The sequence below is a fragment of the Ammospiza nelsoni genome, chromosome 16 (assembly GCF_027579445.1).
Source record: "Ammospiza nelsoni isolate bAmmNel1 chromosome 16, bAmmNel1.pri, whole genome shotgun sequence".
In the NCBI taxonomy this organism is placed as follows: domain Eukaryota; kingdom Metazoa; phylum Chordata; class Aves; order Passeriformes; family Passerellidae; genus Ammospiza; species Ammospiza nelsoni.
The window spans coordinates 3,557,761-3,578,479 of NC_080648.1; the positions used below are offsets into that span (position 1 = coordinate 3,557,761).

Below are 20,719 nucleotides of genomic sequence, written 5' to 3' on the forward strand. Positions count from 1 at the left end.
GGACGGCCATTGGTGCTAAATTAGGGCACTGAACTTCAGCGGGAGACAGCAGAGAAATCTGTGAAGGAGAATGGACGGAACGACAGCTCTGCTGTTTCTCCTCCCACGGAAACCGATGAGCTCTGCGCGGCGCAGGTGCCCCCGGAGGGCAGCTCCAGCCCCCACCGCCGCCCAAAGAAGCACATGACGAGCTCCCACAATAATGGGAACCTGGCAGTGTACAGGGTCTGCCTGCGAACCAAGGACGACCGGACCTCGGACCGAGCCCAGATCGCCCCCACGGAGCCGCCGATGGAGGTGCAAGGACCCCGCTATCCCCCTTCACACGAAAGGAAGGACGGGGGTGCCCCGGAGACCGCAAACACCGGGCGCCTCCGCTCGGGAGGTGTGACAGGCAGCCCGCCCTGAGCCCTGCGGGAGCCCCCCCTGCCCAGGCTCGCTCCCAGCCCCGCCCCGGTGGATGGGGCGGAAAGAACTTTGGCAGCATCGCCGGGCTGATCTGCTCTGAGCCCCTCTTCTTTGTCAAGGCAGGCTGTGCCTGCAGGCAGAGCGAGCAGTGGTGTCAGGATGCCCTTCAAAAAGCTTGCAGCTGCTCCTCGGGGACGCGGGAGCAGAGATGACTTTTAGCTATCAGCAGCCCGGAGTAACGAACGCATACGCAGAGGATTTTTAGATTCCCTGGAAAATCCTCATTACCCGCATCGAGGCACAGAAACAGGGACCCACTGCATGCTATTCAGTACATCGCGGGCAAGATCTCGTCTCTTAAACACGAGGACACAGATCGCTCTGTTGACCCCCAGTCAGAGACCACTGGATTTGACGGAAGCTGCCGGGGATGACACCAGGGACAGCGGCCACGGGGGCTCAGTCCCGCTCGGGCGGCAGGAGCGGCTCCGAGCCGAGCACTCGGAGTCTCTCTCTGACAACTCCGAGGCAGCCGTGCCGAGCATTTCCCTGCCTGTAAAATCTCGTTTGGAAGCTGCAAAACATCCTCCGGCCACCACGGCGGAGCAGGCGCTGCTGCCGCTTCCCCCGCGCTCCTCCCGCTGCCAGCCCAGCCCCGCCTCGGCTGCCGGGACTGCTCTGCGCCTGATAACACCGCCTTAATCAGCGTCACTCTCCAGAAAAACGGGCGGCGGTACGAACAGTCTGGGCTTGCAGCGACTGACGGCTCTGCGAGAAATCGGCAGCGTTTATTCAAGCACTGACGGATATTCTAGAGCGTTCTGTTAACCACTCCTGCCCGGACTATTCCGCGAAGTAAAAGCATCCACGAGCTGTTTCTAAAGTTAAGATTGCTTTATGTTTCTAACAGAAATATTGGAATATTTTCTTGACAGTGTACGTCTGTAACAAACCTCGGTAAATTCTTCAACTCGTTATTACAGTCAGAGAAACCAAGGGGAACCGAACAGAAGCCAAATCCTGCCCTGCCCCAAACGGCACTGAGACCCCACATCGCCCTTAATCATAACTCAAAGAAACTAGTTGCTTTCCACATCTGTGCGCAAATGCTATTTCTCCATCTTTTACAGAGGCAGCTAAATCTATTTATAAACTTAAAATACACGTTTTTTCTTTAGAAATCAGAGGTTCCACCACACGCATGCGAATAAAGGAAAGAAGTGACAGTTCTACAGAGCTGGGGCAGACCTGCTCCTCACAACTGAAGTAGTTCACGCATAGTTAAGTGGTGATCACCCACTCCCCTTCAGCACGCGACTCCCGTTCACCATCAAAGGAGACTAAATAAACAATCCCCAGCAAATACACAAAGAACTCAAAGCTAAAGCCGCTACTAAGTGATCTAAGAGAAGAAAAGAGAAAATCGTGGGACACAATGAAATGCTTTTCTATGGATCGACGAGAGATAACTCACTCCTATGATACTTTTCAAAAAGGACATGAAGTTTTAAATATTCGTTGCTGTTTTCTGTACACCTATAAACACCATTCTCGTAATCTTGGAAACAACGACTCGTCATTTAAATTCTACAGTCCGTGACCTTCCTCTAAAGACCTCTATTAGCTCACAACCCAACCAAGCGTACTTAGTCAAAATAAAAATACCGCGTTTACAGATATCACTGTGTCTTAAAAATATGGGAATGAAACAAAAGTATTGAATGTATAACATGAAATATATATGTACTGCTTGATTTATTACTCCGGCAGCTTTACACATTTCGCTCCTAAGCTGTAGAGAAAATTAAATGAGATAGAAGAGAACTTCAATTTTCCCCTTAAAAATTCCTTTAGTTTTCTGACAATTAAGAAACACTAAACATGACCCTGAAGTATGATCTCAAAGAGTACTTTGAAGTTGGCCAAGATGAGAACCGAGTCAACTCAGTGCCATCAGCGCTAGGAAAAGACCAGCTGAAAAATAACGGTGTTGAAAACAAATGGTAATTAAACAATCGCTCTCTGAGTCGGGAAATCATTGAGGAAAATAGCACCGAAACTGTTCTCTTGGTATTTTCTGCTCTGATGCTGAGATAGCCAAAAGCTTTCAAAAGCTAAGCTACCATCACTGAACCACTGAGCACCACACACAGAAGTTTTCCGTTATAATTTTCCCTTCACCAATTTCCCGCCTGTCTCCTCTCTCACCAAATTTGGACTCTTTTTTTCTACAGCATATTTCTGTACGGACGGGATAAAAGAGACGCTTCATCACTACGAGAAGTGAGAACAGGTCGTGAGGAATGGTAAATTACCACCCCGTTCCTCAAAAAGTTCTCCATCTCTCCACAAAGCATCCTGGATTTTACGACACCCCGCGCTCACACATGCACATATTTCCGATGGACTTCCAGACAGAGAACAACGCTCACAACTTTCACCAGCATTTCATCCGCTCCTTTCGCCCAAAAATTATTACATCATGTATTTCAGTTTCTCAAGAGTGACGAATCGCGACAATGAGAAAGCTTTTAAATCTAAAAACTCACGAGCGCGTGTTGATGCTTGACTGACAAGTCATCAAATAAGGCGTTCAAAGACGCATTTACATTCACCTTAAGGGAAATATGAAACTACTGAACAATTCATAATTTCAAAAGCGCTAAAAGAGAAAAATAAAATATCCCATAGACCTAGTAATGCAATTTGACGACAAGGAGGCAGTAAAAACAAAAATTACAAACCACATTAAAAAAATAACATCCGATGCAAGATACATTTTTAAAAGGGCGAGAAGAAAACCCGAGAATTTTGACGGGCAGTCACGTATAGAGAAAATGAAATTCCAAAATGTGAACACGTACACAGCAAGAAGATATCACGTCTAAATGCAATACACAGGAAAGTTAGAACGTAATTCTAAAACTCTTGTACCAGAAAATGCGCTTTAATACATCGAAGGTTCATGTATTAAGGAAATCGTACTACCAAACAGAGAGAAACAAAAATGTTGAGGATTCTTACCACGTTTGAAGCAAGCGGGGAGAGAGACGGCCCCTTCCCAGCAGAACCCTTTTCTGCAGCAGGATCGGGCGGCGGCGGAGGGAAGTTGGGGCTGAAAACCATGAGGTCGCTCTTGGCAGCGCCGTCCGCCACGCACAGGCTGCGGCTGTGGCGCTGCGAGTAGGACCAGCTGCCCACTTCGCTGGCGCACACGAGCGTCGTGGGCCCGGGCGCCGAGAGCACGGCCGCCCGCGGCGCCCAGCGCGACGCCCCGTACAGCACCACGGCCAGCAGGAAGAGGCTGGACACGGCGCAGATGGCCACCACCAGCCACACGTTGGTGGCCGTGCTCGCCGCTCCGGCCCCGAGCTCCACGCCCGCCGCCGAGCGCGACACCGCTGAGGACGCCGCCGCCGCCGAGGATCCCGCGGCCAGCGCCGCCTCGGCGGCCTCGAGCAGCGACACGCTGAGCGTGGCCGTGGCCGAGCGCGCCGGCTCGCCGTGGTCGCGCACGACGATCAGCAGCCTCTGGCGAGGCCCGTCCGCCTCGTCCAGCGCCCGCGCCGTGCTCACCTCGCCGCTGTAGAGCCCCACGCGGAACGGGCCCTTGCCCCGCGGCTCCCACAGCTCGTAGCGCAGCCACGCGTTGTAGCCCGAGTCGGCGTCCACGGCGCGGATCTTGGCCACCACCTGCCCCGCCGGCGCCCCCCACGCCGCCCACGCCCACAGCGTGCCCGACTCCGAGCCCGCCCCCGCCAGCGCCACCGCCGCCTCCGCCGCCGCCACGCCGCCCGCCTCCGCTGCCGAGCCCGCGGGCGGCAGCAGCGCCGGCGCGTTGTCGTTCTCGTCCAGCACGAACAGCTGCACCGTGGCGTTGCCGCTCAGCGGCGGCTCCCCCGCGTCCACCGCGCGCACCTCGAACTGCAGCACCTGCAGCTCCTCGTAGTCCAAGGGCTGCAGCGCCCACAGACGCCCGCTCTCCGCGTCCACCGACACGTAGCTCGACGCCGGACGCCACCCAACGCCCGACGACGACGACCCCGCGGCCCCGCCGCCCACGCCCACGCCGCCGTCCCACACCGAGTAGCTGACGCGCCCGTTGGCCGCCTCGTCCGGGTCCCGCGCCCACAGCCGCGCCAGCTCCGCGCCCGCCGCGTTGTTCTCCCGCGCCAGCACCGTGTACACGGCCTGCGCGAACAAGGGCGCGTTGTCGTTCACGTCTGACACCGGCACCCGCAGCCCGCGGCTGGCGCGCAGCGCCGGCGCCCCGCCGTCCTCCGCACGCACCTCCACCTCGTACTCCGACACCCGCTCCCGGTCCAGCACCTCGCGCAGCACCAGCGAGTACGAGCCCGCGAACGTCGCCTCCAGACCGAACGGCGACGCCGGCCACACCCAGCACCGCACGCGACCGTTCTCGCCCGAGTCCCGGTCCGACACGCTCAGCAGGGCCACCACCGTCCCCAACGACGCGTCCTCGGGCACCGGCACCGACAGCGACGTCACCCACACCTCCGGCGCGTTGTCGTTCACGTCCACCACCTTCAGCTCCACGCTGCAATGGCCCGACAGCGGGGGGGAGCCTTTGTCCCTTGCTTCTACAGGGATCTCGTAACTATCCATTTCTTCATAGTCTAATTTGCCTTTAAGTCTGATTTCTCCTTTGTTTTCGTCGATAGTGAACATTTCTTTAATTTCTTTACTAGCACGTCTACCAAATAAATATATAATATCACTATTGATCCCTTCGTCAGGATCCGTGGCACTAAGCGTGACTAACAGAGTCCCGAGCTCTGAACCTTCTAGGGCTTTAACTTTATACACAGACTGGTTGAACTGGGGCGCGTTGTCGTTTGCATCCAACACGTAGATCACCAGCTCCATGGTGCCTGTCAGAGACGGCCGGCCCCCATCAGTCGCCGTCAGCACCAACCGGTGCACAGGAATCGTCTCGCGGTCCAAAGCTTTCGTTAAAATAAGACTCAAAGACGCTCTCTGGTCGTTATTCCCCTGATGATCAAGACTGAAATACTCGCTGGGGCTGAGCGTATAGGAGAGCTGCGCGTTCGCTCCGATATCTGCATCGGTCGCGCCCTCCAGTGGGAAACGAGACCCCGGCACAGATGATTCCGCGATATTAAGGGTTTCTTCGTCCACACGGAAGACGGGGGCATTGTCGTTGATGTCGGTGACCTCCAGCTGCACATGGAAGACGCGCAGCGGCCGCTCCAGCAGCACCTCCAGGCGCAGCGCGCACGGCGCGCTCTTGCCGCACAGCTCCTCCCGGTCCAGCCGCGAGCTCACCAGCAGCGCGCCGCTCGCCCCGCTCACCTCCACGCTCGCCCGCCGGCCCGGCGCCACCAGCCGCAGCCGCCGCGCCTCCGCCTCGCCCGCCTCCAGGCCCAGGTCCTGCGCCAGACGGCCCACCACCGTGCCGGCCTTGGCTTCCTCCGGCACCGAGTAGCGCACCTGCCCGCCCGACAGCGCCCAGGCCGCCTGCAGCACCAGCACCCGTAGCACGGGTCCCCACCGCATCGCTGCCGCCTCCGGTCCCTTCCCTGGCCCTGACCGGCTCTCCGCCACTCCCCGCCGTCCGCCTTGGGGTCTCCCTGGGACGAGCAGCACGCCGCTCCGCTTTCCCCGCGCCCCGCCCCGGCCGATCCGGCGCATCCTTCCTCCGGCTGACGGTACCGTGACTGAGGCTCGGGGAGGAGCTGTCGCCCTTCCGTGGCTCACGGCGCCTTCGCGGCCAACAGCGGCACCTGGTGTCCGACCGCGGCTCCTCCCGTGAGCAGCTGCCTGCTGCCCTCCTTCCGCTGCGGCTCCGTGCCGGGATAGATCTGCCGTGGCCCCGCCCGCTCAGCCGACGCGCTCCGATATTTCCGTTCCGAACACTGCCTTCCTCCGCAGCCGTAATAGTTTATCCTCTTGTCTCCTCCGTTTCTCCTCCTCTTCTCTTTCTCTTCTTCATCATCTCCTTCCTTAAGGCACTTTAATCGAGAAGCACTTACTTGCCAAAATGTACAGTTGAACGCCCATATTAAGCCAGGAATCATTTCGAGGAATATCTTCACTGCATAAAGCTACTTCTGATCTCCAGACTTCATCTTCTCTTATGCCTGAGGAGGCATAACTCAATTTTCTCATTTATGTTTTCTTCCGGAAGATACTTCAGCTGTTTCCTCTACCGAAGAAGACTGTATCCTCGATCTTCCATCTATGGAAAGTACTCAGGTCTTCAGAAGACATAGATTCACGTGTAATGTACTTGGTCTAGTCCAGGAATGCTAGAAACGAACAGAAATTGCTTACCTTTTCATGGCTTTGTGACAGGGATGTGGCTGAGCAATTCCACACAGTCTCCTTGGTTTTTTGTAGAGTAAATAGTACAGTACACCCATCATCTTACAAAGAGTACCTGTGTCTGTCCATAGCAGAATTGTTTTGCCTTCTGAAGTGTATTTCCAACCAAGTAAAGCATCAGCAAATAACAAAGACTTTCAACTCCATCAGTGACTCCCTAACTCTACGCTTTAAACATTCCAACAGAGCAGAAATCCTCTCAGAAGTGTGAAATAACTCAGGGAATCTGAACTCTCTCATCTGTATATATCAGTATTTTCCCTAAGTTTTATCCCCCAAGTGTAGCTGCACAATGAAGAGCAAGGTCTTGGTTATAATTTTTAGGCAGGTAGAAACTCACAGTATGGCAAAACCATGTGCCCGTTACCGATTGAGATGAGCTGCTGCAGGACACAGCAAAATCATTCACCATGACACTACTGGGGATGAGATAAAAGGGTTGCACCACTGTTGTGGCAAGGCACAGTTTATCTCCTAACAGGTTCCCAGGCTCCCACCTCATCTACTGACATAAATACATCAGATCATCTTCTCTACACAGGTACGGCACTTTCTGCTGCTCTGCCCTCTAGGCCAGGCAGTAACATAATCCAGGGAATTGCACAGATTAGTAAATTGCTGGTTATACCACAGGAAGAATCAACGATGCGTGCACCCAAAGGTAAAAAACAACAACAAAAAAGGAATATACAAAATGCTAAAAAAGCCCAGGTCAGTCTGTCAATATATATTTTTAATTACACCTGCTGCTATTCTAACTGTTGTCTTGATTTATTTCTAGGTCTCCATTCTCAGGCCTGTGTTCAAGGATCACTGTTCAAAATTTCAGGGAACCAGGGCTGAAAAAGCGAACAGGTTTTTATTCCATCCTCTCTAATTCCCGCTGTATTGCCAAAATTTCTGTATCCGTTTCTATGAAGGCAGAAACAAATGAAACTTGAAGCCTCACAGCTTTCTCTCAAAGTAAAATTGACCTTAAGAGACTACAAGACAGTGAACCACAGTGATGGCAAGGGGCACAGAGTCTGAAATAAAAGAGCATTATTTGGCAGCATGGCTTTCACTTACAATTGCCAACACAACTCCTGATAAAGCCAAGCTAAATCACTCTCTGGAAATCGGGAGTTTCAAGAAACATCCATCTTCATATCCACAAGATTATCATAAGGCAATCACACAATGAGACAAAAATGAGTTTATTTAAAAAGCTATTCTCAGGGAAGGGAAAACCAAAATTAAACAAAGTAAGCACAAATAAGATCATGTCAAAACCCCACAGCATCCTAGAAATACAATGCCTATGACTGATGGGAACATGGGACTATGCAAGTCAGAAACCAAACTGAGGTGCTTCTACAAACACATTAATCCAGCAAAAACAAGTCATCTACCAATATGTTTCTTGTTCAGTCTAGCACTACAGCTGCAGATTTTGACATCTACTTTGGTGTTCTTGTGCAATTAAGCACCTTACCTTAGAAAGTGAATTTCAATCATCCTTAGAAGGGGGAAGTGTGAAATGCATCTGTCTTTTTCATGTCCATAGTGATTCTGCAGTAATTCACAAATTAATGTATGCCACACACGGTGAAGAGGCTAGAACTTTAAACACCGATTTTTGTTTCAAAGGTGAAACAAAGAAGAGGACGGACTTTTGAGTAAGAAAAGACTGGAAACAAGCACTTCACTGCAGTCAAAATCAAGAAATTATTTGAAGTGCCCTCCTGTAAGACAGGGAAATGTGGGCAAGTGAAGATACTCCTTTCAAAATGAAAGAGGCACTCAGAGTTGTGATTAACTCCACAGGTGGAAGAAAATCAGACCTGATAACACCAGCAAGATCAGGTAAACAGTGCAGTCCGGCAGAAATCTTTATCAAGAATTGTTATATTTAATAACTCATGAGGGGAGATCAGAAAGGCATGAAGAGGGATGTATCAAAAATTACCGGAGATATCACCCGATGGAGCAGAGTTCAAATACAGGTCTCAGGAAAGATCTGCAGAAAAAGTTGATGACTCTGAAGACCTAGGTAGGAAAATGGCCAAATATTTTTGATGAAGGGGAATACAAAGCTAAGTAGACAAGAAAAAAATGTGGTTTCAAGACAGATTATGACTGATTCGGAAACAGCTACTGAACGTTCTAAAATTACAATGTAGAGAAAAAAGTGACATATAGATGAACTCTAATCTCAGTGCCATAAAAAATATAAGACTCACGAGACGCTACAAGACAAAAAAAGTATTTCATTCAACCTGGCACTGAGGACAGCAAGATTTAAGTATTTTGCCGAGCTCCCCTCCTTAACAAGACTAAACGAAAAGAGAAGATCACAGAGGCATAAAAAACCTGCTAGGATATAACACATCACAGGTACGGAAGAGGAGGGATAATGCAACCGGCATTCAGAGAATAAACGATAATGAAACGCGACCGCCCCAGGGCAAGAGGGCGGAGCACGGCTCCAGGCAGCAACAGCCCAGGGGGCGGGTGAGAGGGGACAGAGCGAGAAAGGGAGGAACACTGACCGTGTCGAGGAGAGCGGAGGGCTCCGGCTGCGTGTCCTTGGCTGCAGGAGCGGGCGGCGGCGGAGGAAAGTTGGGGCTGAAAACCATGAGGTCGCTCTTGGCAGCGCCGTCCGCCACGCACAGGCTGCGGCTGTGGCGCTGCGAGTAGGACCAGCTGCCCACTTCGCTGGCGCACACGAGCGTCGTGGGCCCGGGCGCCGAGAGCACGGCCGCCCGCGGCGCCCAGCGCGACGCCCCGTACAGCACCACGGCCAGCAGGAAGAGGCTGGACACGGCGCAGATGGCCACCACCAGCCACACGTTGGTGGCCGCGCTCGCCGCGCCGGCCCCGAGCTCCACGCCCGCCGCCGAGCGCGACACCAACGACGACGACGACGACGAGGATCCCGCGGCCAGCGCCGCCTCGGCGGCCTCGAGCAGCGACACGCTGAGCGTGGCCGTGGCCGAGCGCGCCGGCTCGCCGTGGTCGCGCACGACGATCAGCAGCCTCTGGCGAGGCCCGTCCGCCTCGTCCAGCGCCCGCGCCGTGCTCACCTCGCCGCTGTAAAGCCCCACGCGGAACGGGCCCTTGCCCCGCGGCTCCCACAGCTCGTAGCGCAGCCACGCGTTGTAGCCCGAGTCGGCGTCCACGGCGCGGATCTTGGCCACCACCTGCCCCGCCGGCGCCCCCCACGCCGCCCACGCCCACAGCGTGCCCGACTCCGAGCCCGCCCCCGCCAGCGCCACCGCCGCCTCCGCCGCCGCCACGCCGCCCGCCTCCGCTGCCGAGCCCGCGGGCGGCAGCAGCGCCGGCGCGTTGTCGTTCTCGTCCAGCACGAACAGCTGCACCGTGGCGTTGCCGCTCAGCGGCGGCTCCCCCGCGTCCACCGCGCGCACCTCGAACTGCAGCACCTGCAGCTCCTCGTAGTCCAAGGGCTGCAGCGCCCACAGACGCCCGCTCTCCGCGTCCACCGACACGTAGCTCGACGCCGGACGCCACCCAACGCCCGACGACGACGACCCCGCGGCCCCGCCGCCCACGCCCACGCCCACGCCGCCGTCCCACACCGAGTAGCTGACGCGCCCGTTGGCCGCCTCGTCCGGGTCCCGCGCCCACAGCCGCGCCAGCTCCGCGCCCGCCGCGTTGTTCTCCCGCGCCAGCACCGTGTACACGGCCTGCGCGAACGAGGGCGCGTTGTCGTTCACGTCCGACACCGGCACCCGCAGCCCGCGGCTGGCGCGCAGCGCCGGCGCCCCGCCGTCCTCCGCACGCACCTCCACCTCGTACTCCGACACCCGCTCCCGGTCCAGCGCCTCGCGCAGCACCAGCGAGTACGAGCCCGCGAACGTCGCCTCCAGACCGAACGGCGAAGCCGGCCACACCCAGCACCGCACGCGACCGTTCTCGCCCGAGTCCCGGTCCGACACGCTCAGCAGGGCCACCACCGTCCCCAACGACGCGTCTTCGGGCACTGGCACCGACAGCGACGTCACCCACACCCCCGGCGCATTGTCGTTCACGTCCACCACCTCCAGCTCCACGCTGCAGTGACCTGACAGCGGTGGTGTCCCTTTATCTGTCGCTTCGATTTGCAATTCATGTAAACGAACGTCTTCGAAGTCCAAAGTACCCTTCAGTCTGATCTCGCCCGTCTTAGTGTCAATGGTAAAGAGTTCTTTGTTACCAATAGGAGTCGAACCCAAGATGATGTAAGAAAAGTCCTTATTGCTTCCTTCGTCCGGATCCGTGGCATCAACACGTAATACGAGCGTCCCCTCTGTAGCGTTCTCCAGCAGCTGCACTTTATACACGGATTGGTTGAACTGGGGCGCATTGTCGTTCGCGTCCAGCACCGAGATCACAAGTTCCATGGTGCCCGTCAGACACGGCCGGCCACCGTCAGTCGCCGTCAGCAACAACCGGTGCACGGGAATCGTCTCGCGGTCTAAAGACTTTACGAGTACCAGAAACAGAGATTTCCTGTTTTCATCAGGCGATTTAACATCGAGCGTAAAATATTCACTGGGGCTGAGTGTGTAGGTGAGCTGCGCGTTCGCTCCGATATCCGCATCCGACGCGCCCTCCAGCGGGAAACGAGACCCCGGCACAGATGATTCCGCGATGCTGAGGTTTTTCCGGGCGGCGGGGAAGACGGGGGCATTGTCGTTGATGTCGGTGACCTCCAGCTGCACATGGAAGACGCGCAGCGGCCGCTCCAGCAGCACCTCCAGGCGCAGCGCGCACGGCGCGCTCTTGCCGCACAGCTCCTCCCGGTCCAGCCGCGAGCTCACCAGCAGCGCGCCGCTCGCCCCGCTCACCTCCACGCTCGCCCGCCGGCCCGGCGCCACCAGCCGCAGCCGCCGCGCCTCCGCCTCGCCCGCCTCCAGGCCCAGGTCCTGCGCCAGACGGCCCACCACCGTGCCGGCCTTGGCTTCCTCCGGCACCGAGTAGCGCACCTGCCCGCCCGACAGCGCCCAGGCCGCCTGCAGCACCAGCACCCGCACCACCGCCGCACAGCAACGCTCGCCCATCCTTCCTGCCGCTCTGCCCGCCGCCGCCGCTCTGCCTGCCGGCCCCGGCCCGGGCCCCGCACGACTCCCCGCCGCCGCCCGCACGCACCGGCTCTGCTGCCCGGCCCGAGCCGCCCCCCCGCGCTCACAGCCGGGCTCTCCGCCGCACCGGGGCGGAGCCGCCCACACGGACCCGTTCCTGAGCCTGCAGCGACACCGTGCGCTGCTCCGCCGCCTCACACGCTCCGCGGCATCTCCTGTACCTCCGCTCCGCCATGGCCGTCTCCTCTTCTGTTTCTTCTCACCGTACTCCTTTTATATTTTATCCTTTGGACTTTTCCCGCTGCTCTCTTCTTACCCCTTCCGGTATCTCGCCTGTCGCCTCCGGAGCCAGACAGAAGAAAAAACAAACCGGATCCACCAAATCGACTTACGTGGCATTAGCGTCTGGCCGCGGAATATTCCAATCGAGGCAGGGGCTCTTGAGAACCAGCTCCACCCACCGATTAGAGGTAAGGTCGTTTCATACTGCTCCTCCACTTTGCTGACGTTTTCTTTCTTCTCCTTGTCATCTTTGATCTTTACTTACCTCCTTGTGTAATAACTTCATAGCATCTTATGCATTTCTCTTCTCTCCCTCCATTCTTGCTCTGCTCTCTTTCTGTTTACAGTGACAGCATCTGTGACATATCAGTAAATTCGTCCATCCATCCTTCCCTTCTTCCATTTTCCAATCTTCCTCCGTTTCTTCACTGTCCTAAAGCCCAGACATACTCTCTTCTTCCTCATCTCCATTACCAATGTATTTTTCCATTACTTCACTTTCTCCATGAGGCACAAACACGACATTAGTTACAGTTCTCTTTCCTCTCTGCTGTCATCTTTCATCTTTCCACTCAAAGAGTAAACTTCCTGCTTACTTCAAGTGTATGCCAGACCAAGAGAGGGCCCTTTCACCTCACCTTCTGGAGGGAAACCACACCCTTCAGGCTCCATCCTCTCAAAGGAGAGAATTCACAGCCCTCTCAAAAACAGGCCCAATCACGAGGTACTTTGACATTGGTGTAAACAGACTTGACTAAGCACAAACAAACCAGTGAATCACCTTCAAGAACTCAAAGCAATCAAGGCCCAGCACACCAATCCATCGTGAATGCTGAGAAAAATATGGAGCAAACACAGCTTCTCAAAGCTCTTCATATACTCTGATGAAGAGCTGTTCTTCAGGCCTCATTTGCCACCTCCATGCTGAATGTAAATTTCTGACTTAATATTTCAGGCAGGCCAGCACAGTCAGAAACACACAGCAAGAATGTCCAACCCCGGGGGCATAATCCCCCTGGATTGCCTCTGTATAGCCAGATCCACAGGGTAAAAACAATGCAGTCATTTTATTTGTGTCATTTTCTCTGAGAACACAACCCGACTGCCAGCACCTCCACTCTGAGAAATGTGTTAGGGTCTCTCCTCCATCTCCGCTTGCTGTTATTTGCTTGAGCTGTGTCTGGAGAAAGAAGTTGGGAATGGGAGGAGGCAGTGGTGCTCTGCTGATGCAGTACAGGAATCACAGAACATTTCAAACTGGAAGTCATCCATAAGGATCATCAAATCCAACTCCATATCCAGGCACATTTGGTCAATCCAAGGTACAATGGAAATCAGACTCAACTTCTTTAGGTAGAAGGAACTTACCTGAAGCATCCCTGGCTCCTTCTTCAGAAAATATTTACTGTCAAGGGAGGGAATTGGTTCTGAAGCATATTTTCTTTTAATGTTATCAGAGATTTCTGGGGAAGACGAATAGGGGGAAATGGCCCACATTCTACAAAGGCCTCTAAATCACTGAACAGAAGCACAATGCTCCTTCATGTACTTGCATCACATGCTAAGTAGAAGGGATCCTGCAAATCTAAGGTCATTCTCCCAACCTCAACCTCAGTTTAGATGATTGGAAAATCCATCTCCCCTACCGATGGTCAACTACTGGAAACTCTGCTACTTGACAGCTGCCAAAATTCACCAGTCTGCATTTCATCCACTATTACCAACACATGGCCAATGCAAAAGAAGAAGAAAGTTTAAAAGATGGAATGTTTTGATAAAAGGAGAGAAGAAAACTATAAGGTACCTTTCCACCACATCAAAATGCCAGGTCTGGCAACTTCTTGGTTATGGACAGAAGTATTCCTACTCCCTATCAAGATGAGAGCAGAAATATAAACAAGGAGAGCTTCAGAGAAGGATGACCAAGCAAGACTGATAATTGGAAAAGCTGCTGTTTCACCAACGCCATATTTTCAAAAGCAAGTGATCTAAGTTGTGTATTGGAGGATGTCTTAACATATGACAGGAAGAACACAGACAATACCAAGGATACACAGGACTTCAGAAGGACATGAGAGGATCCCAGGAGAGCAACCCTGGGTGACAGGTGGCTTCACAAGGTTTTCCAGTGGAATCCTCTATCCCAAGCTCTGGGAAATTAATCTCCAGCTAAGCAACTGGAGGTTTTCTTCCCCAGTGATAGGGCTTATGCTACACAGCATCTCCATTTCCTCAGTAAAAAACTTCTCTACTCAAAGTCACCTTCCCCATGACAGAGGGCCCTAGCAGTACTCCCTGCCACTTGGAGGATTACAGCTGTAGCAGCCAAAATGTCCCACCAAAACCGCTTGCCCCAGCAACAAAACCCACTCTGAGTATGATCCAGGCCTTTGCACATCCCCAGCTTTCCTCACATCTCCCTCGCCGTAAAAAAGAATTTATGAAAGGATGCAAAGCCACAGAATGTCTGGCAGACTCTCTCACTTTTAGGTGAAATTCATTCTAAATGTGAAACTCTTTTTCAGCAATCTCAGATAGAAACACCACAGAGCTACACATTAGAGATGTTTAAAATTCTGTGATCAGAGTGACAGCTCTGATCCTGGCACAGATTCATTTTATTTTGAGAGAACCACAACAAAAGCCGAAGCACAAGCACAATTAAACAGTGGGTGAGAATTTCTAAGATAACATCAGAGTTGTGCTGCTCTGAAGGGTTTGGTGTGGCCATGCAGGTATCAGGTTTAAGCATGACCAGGGAATACCCCATTTCTACTGAGGCTGACCCTGCAAGTGCTCAGGTAGGAGAAATGAGGCACACAGAGATTATACTCTTTTTCTCATCACATCCTCTTGCAAATCCCACTTGACAAGCAGCAAGGAACCATCATGGCAAAATCATCAGCTGAGGAAGCTGCTATAGATGTAGAATTCTACACAAGGACTCCAGCAAGCTCAAGTCCTACCCTCCCACAATGCCTTCCTCAAAATAAAAGGGAAGTGGTTCATTAAACAACATTCATCATTGCATTTCCTCTTACCAACACATTGCATACAGTAATGATGTATCAGCACAAACCTCTTTCTGTTCTGGGAAAACTTCATCACCTCAAAGGACTTTGTGGCCATTTCAATACCACACAGCATCTCAGCGTCCACAAGGTCTCCAACTCCAGAACCCTAAAATCTTGCAAAGGATCGCAGGCAGAAATACTCTGTGCTCATCCTGCCTCACAGTTTTCTCTAGGAATGCTTTGTCCATCACTCTGGGACATGAGTTCTCAAGACAACCTCATCATGACTCATTCTTGTCTTAAGACATGGCCCATGCCCTTCTCAATGAATTCCACCTTCCTCAGGCAGCTCTTCTGCTCAAGGTCACATCAAAACCAATCTGGGCCTAACTTTGCCACTGCCACACTCACTTAAAAAACATGCTACAGTTTCCTTCCTTTACAGAAAGGAAAGAAGATACAAGAAAAAAGATTATAGTATAAGTCCATACTCTATTTTCCTGCTTTCTTAATGAGCATGATGGTGGAACCGAAATGCAGAATTCTTGTTTCCACAGGGACTAGAACAGTTTAAGTCCCAAATGTAATTTTGTGGTATATCTCAGGCAAGAAAAATAAAAGAGGACAGTTTTCAATAATAATCCAGACCTAATACCACCATAGTCAGAAGTCAGGGAAGGCTTAAGTCAAAACAAAGAGGCTGGGAGAATGTCACCACCAAAGCTTGTCTTGTATTCCTACACCAAGCTGGCACTGAAACCCTTCATGCAAAAAAGTGAGAAAATTGCCTACAAAGCTGGCACCCTGGGGAACCTCTCACAGCAAGTGGCAGTGATTTCATTCCAGGGTAAAACTCCTGCCCAGCACAGCGAGACTCACCTGTGTATGGTAATTGCTCTGGGATGCCATAATACCATAATTCACCAAGAAATTGCAAAATCAGGCAAGGAAAGGCTGACGATGTAAATGTCCCTTTAACATCCTTAAACACCCACTGCCCTCAGCCTGCGGGGGCGGAGCCTTGCTGCAAGCACGAACTACCCTAGGGCGGGAGACAAGACTCGGAAGAGAAAAGAGCAAGATGCGAACAAGGCAGTGCCACTGACCGTGTCGAGGAGAGCGGAGGGCTCCGGCTGCGTGTCCTTGGCTGCAGGAGCGGGCGGCGGCGGAGGGAAGTTGGGGCTGAAAACCATGAGGTCGCTCTTGGCAGCGCCGTCCGCCACGCACAGGCTGCGGCTGTGGCGCTGCGAGTAGGACCAGCTGCCCACTTCGCTGGCGCACACGAGCGTCGTGGGCCCGGGCGCCGAGAGCACGGCCGCCCGCGGCGCCCAGCGCGACGCCCCGTACAGCACCACGGCCAGCAGGAAGAGGCTGGACACGGCGCAGATGGCCACCACCAGCCACACGTTGGTGGCCGCGCTCGCCGCGCCGGCCCCGAGCTCCACGCCCGCCGCCGAGCGCGACACCGCCGCCAACGACGACGACGAGGATCCCGCGGCCAGCGCCGCCTCGGCGGCCTCGAGCAGCGACACGCTGAGCGTGGCCGTGGCCGAGCGCGCCGGCTCGCCGTGGTCGCGCACGACGATCAGCAGCCTCTGGCGAGGCCCGTCCGCCTCGTCCAGCGCCCGCGCCGTGCTCACCTCGCCGCTGTAGAGCCCCACGCGGAACGGGCCCTTGCCCCGCGGCTCCCACAGCTCGTAGCGCAGCCACGCGTTGTAGCCCGAGTCGGCGTCCACGGCGCGGATCTTGGCCACCACCTGCCCCGCCGGCGCCCCCCACGCCGCCCACGCCCACAGCGTGCCCGACTCCGAGCCCGCCCCCGCCAGCGCCACCGCCGCCTCCGCCGCCGCCACGCCGCCCGCCTCCGCTGCCGAGCCCGCGGGCGGCAGCAGCGCCGGCGCGTTGTCGTTCTCGTCCAGCACGAACAGCTGCACCGTGGCGTTGCCGCTCAGCGGCGGCTCCCCCGCGTCCACCGCGCGCACCTCGAACTGCAGCACCTGCAGCTCCTCGTAGTCCAAGGGCTGCAGCGCCCACAGACGCCCGCTCTCCGCGTCCACCGACACGTAGCTCGACGCCGGACGCCACCCAACGCCCGACGACGACGACCCCGCGGCCCCGCCGCCTCCGCCCACGCCCACGCCGCCGTCCCACACCGAGTAGCTGACGCGCCCGTTGGCCGCCTCGTCCGGGTCCCGCGCCCACAGCCGCGCCAGCTCCGCGCCCGCCGCGTTGTTCTCCCGCGCCAGCACCGTGTACACGGCCTGCGCGAACGAGGGCGCGTTGTCGTTCACGTCCGACACCGGCACCCGCAGCCCGCGGCTGGCGCGCAGCGCCGGCGCCCCGCCGTCCTCCGCACGCACCTCCACCTCGTACTCCGACACCCGCTCCCGGTCCAGCGCCTCGCGCAGCACCAGCGAGTACGAGCCCGCGAACGTCGCCTCCAGACCGAACGGCGACGCCGGCCACACCCAGCACCGCACGCGACCGTTCTCGCCCGAGTCCCGGTCCGACACGCTCAGCAGGGCCACCACCGTCCCCAACGACGCGTCCTCCGGCACCGGCACCGACAGCGACGTCACCCACACCTCCGGAGCGTTGTCGTTCACGTCCACCACCTCCAGCTCCACGCTGCAATGACCCGAAAGCGAGGGTGATCCTTTATCTGTCGCTTCGATTTGCAATTCGTGTAAACGAACGTCTTCAAAGTCTAAAACACCCTTCAATCGGATCTCGCCTGTCCTTTTATCAATGGCAAAGAGTTCTCTGTTACCGATAGGAACAGAACTTAAAAGGCTGTAAGAAAAGTCCTTATTGATTCCTTCGTCCGGATCCGTGGCATTCACACGTAGTATAATTGTCCCCTCTGTAGCATTCTCTTCTATCTGCACTTTATACACGGACTGTTCGAACTGTGGCGCGTTGTCATTCGCATCCACCACAGAGATCACCAGCTCCATTGTCCCCGTCAGAGACGGCCGGCCCCCGTCTGTCGCCGTCAGCACCAACCGATGCACGGGAATCGTCTCGCGGTCTAAAGACTTTACGAGTACCAGAAACAGAGATTTCCTGTTTTCATGAGACGATTTAACATCGAGCGTAAAATATTCACTGGGGCTGAGTGTGTAGGTGAGCTGCGCGTTCGCTCCGATATCCGCATCCGACGCGCCCTCCAGCGGGAAACGAGACCCCGGCACAGACAGTTCCGCGATGCTGAGGTTTTTCCGGGCGGCGGGGAAGACGGGGGCATTGTCGTTGATGTCGGTGACCTCCAGCTGCACATGGAAGACGCGCAGCGGCCGCTCCAGCAGCACCTCCAGGCGCAGCGCGCACGGCGCGCTCTTGCCGCACAGCTCCTCCCGGTCCAGCCGCGAGCTCACCAGCAGCGCGCCGCTCGCCCCGCTCACCTCCACGCTCGCCCGCCGGCCCGGCGCCACCAGCCGCAGCCGCCGCGCCTCCGCCTCGCCCGCCTCCAGGCCCAGGTCCTGCGCCAGACGGCCCACCACCGTGCCGGCCTTGGCTTCCTCCGGCACCGAGTAGCGCACCTGCCCGCCCGACAGCGCCCAGGCCGCCTGCAGCACCAGCACCCGCACCACCGCCGCACAACAACGCTCGCCCATCCTTCCTGCCACTCTGCCCGCCGCCGCCGCTCTGCCTGCCGGCCCCGGCCCGGGCCCCGCACGGCTCCCCGCCGCCGCCCGCACGCACCGGCTCTGCTGCCCGGCCCGAGCCGCCCCCCCGCGCTCACAGCCGGGCTCTCCGCCGCACCGGGGCGGAGCCGCCCACACGGACGCGTTCCTGAGCCTGCAGCGACACCGTGCGCTGCTCCGCCGCCTCACAGGCTCCGCGGCTGCTCCTGTGCCTCCGCTCCGTCACTGCCGTCTCCTCTGCTTTTTCTTTAAACGGTGCTCCTTTCATATTTTATCCTTTGGAGTTTTCCCGCTGCTCTCTTCTTACCCCTTCCGGTATCTCGCCTGTCGCCTCCGGAGCCAGACAGAAGAAAAAACAAACCGGATCCACGAACTTGGTTTCCGTGGCTTTAGCGTCTGACCACGGAATATTCCAACCGCGGGGAGGGCTCTTGAGAACCAGCTCCACCCACCGATTAGAGGTAAGGTCGTTTCATACTGCTCCTCCACTTTGCTGACGTTTTCTTTCTTCTCCTTGTCATCTTTGATCTTTACTTACCTCCTTGTGTAATAACTTCATAGCATCTTATGCATTTCTCTTCTTCCATTCTTGCTCTGCTCTCTTTCTGTTTACAGTGACAGCATCTGTGACATATCAGTAAATTCGTCCGTCCATCCTTCCCTTCTTCCATTTTCCCATCTTCCTCCGTTTCTTCACTGTCCTTATGCACACACAGACTCTCTTCTTCCTCATCTCCATTACCAATATATTTTTCCATTACTTCACTCTCCCCATGAAGCACAAGCACACCACTGGTTACAATTCTTGTTCCTCTCTGCTGAAATCGTTCATGTCTCCACTCAAGGAGCAAATTTCCTGCTTACTTCAAGTCTATGCCAGACCAACAGCTGGCTCTTTCACCTCACCTTCTGGAAGGAAACCACACATTAAGGCTCCATCCTCTCAAGGGAGAGAATTCACAGCCTCTGAAACACAGACCCAATCCCTAGGTATTTTGACATTGGTGTAAACAGACTTGACTAAGCAATAACAACCCTGTGAATCTTCTTCAGGAACTCAAAGCCCTCAAGGCCAGCACACCAATCCATCGTGAATGCTGAGAAAAATATGGAGCAAACACAGCTTCTCAAAGCTCTTCATATACTCTGATGAAGAGCTGTTCTTCAGGCCTCATTTGCCACCTCCATGCTGAATGTAAATTTCTGACTTAATATTTCAGGCAGGCCAGCACAGTCAGAAACACACAGCAAGAATGTCCAACCCCGGGGGCATAATCCCCCTGGATTGCCTCTGTATAGCCAGATCCACAGGGTAAAAAACACGCAGTCATTTTATTTGTGTCATTTTCTCTGAGAACACACCCCCGACTCCCAACACATCCACTCTGAGAAATGTGTTAGGGTCTCTCCCCCATCTCCGCTTGCTGTTATTTGCTTGAGCTGTGTCTGGAGAAAGAAGTTGGGAATGGGAGGAGGCAGTGATGCTCTGCTGATGCAGTACAGGAATCACAGAACATTTCAAACTGGAAGTCATCTATAAGGATCATCAAATCCAACTCCATATCCAGGCACATTTGGTCAATCCAAGGTACAACGGAAATCAGACTCATCTTCTTTAAGTAGAAGGAACTTACCTGAAGCATCCCTGGTTCCTTCTTCAGAAAATATTTATGGTCAATTGAGAGAACAGGTTCTGAAGAATATTTTCTTTTAATGCTATCAGAGATCTCTGGGGAGGATGAATAAGAGGAAAATGACCCACATTCTGCAAAAGCCTCTAAATCACTGAACAGAAGCACAATGCTCCTTCATGTACTTGCATCACATGCTAAGTAGAAGACATCCTGCAAATCTAAGGACATTCTCCCAACCTCAACCTCAACTTAGATGATTGGAAAATCCATCTCCCCTACCGATGGTCAACTACTGGAAACTCTGC

General features: G+C 54.9%; 3 protein-coding genes across 5 annotated transcripts in view; all 3 read right to left on the reverse strand.

The window, feature by feature from the left end:
• LOC132080272 (protocadherin alpha-C1-like) overlaps positions 1–20,719 on the reverse strand; it is a 112,261-nt gene that overhangs the window by 80,773 nt on the left and 10,769 nt on the right. For 2 of the 3 annotated variants that reach the window (XM_059483333.1, XM_059483331.1), the window contains exon 1: positions 9,306–11,816. The exons of the other annotated variant lie outside the window; for it this stretch is intronic. In XM_059483333.1, coding sequence (XP_059339316.1) covers positions 9,306–11,816 — 2,511 coding nt within the window. Of the gene's footprint in view, positions 1–9,305; positions 11,817–20,719 lie in introns of those variants that run through there. 3 annotated transcript variants of the gene reach the window in all.
• Positions 1,117–6,081, reverse strand: LOC132080626 (protocadherin alpha-2-like). The gene is made up of 3 exons (XM_059483864.1): positions 4,195–6,081; positions 3,433–4,149; positions 1,117–1,176 (listed from the first exon to the last, which is right to left on the reverse strand). Exons 1-3 carry the CDS (start codon positions 6,079–6,081, stop codon positions 1,117–1,119), a joined length of 2,664 nt encoding a protein of 887 aa, XP_059339847.1.
• Positions 16,171–18,750, reverse strand: LOC132080627 (protocadherin alpha-3-like). The gene has a single exon (XM_059483865.1). It carries the CDS (start codon positions 18,748–18,750, stop codon positions 16,171–16,173), a length of 2,580 nt encoding a protein of 859 aa, XP_059339848.1.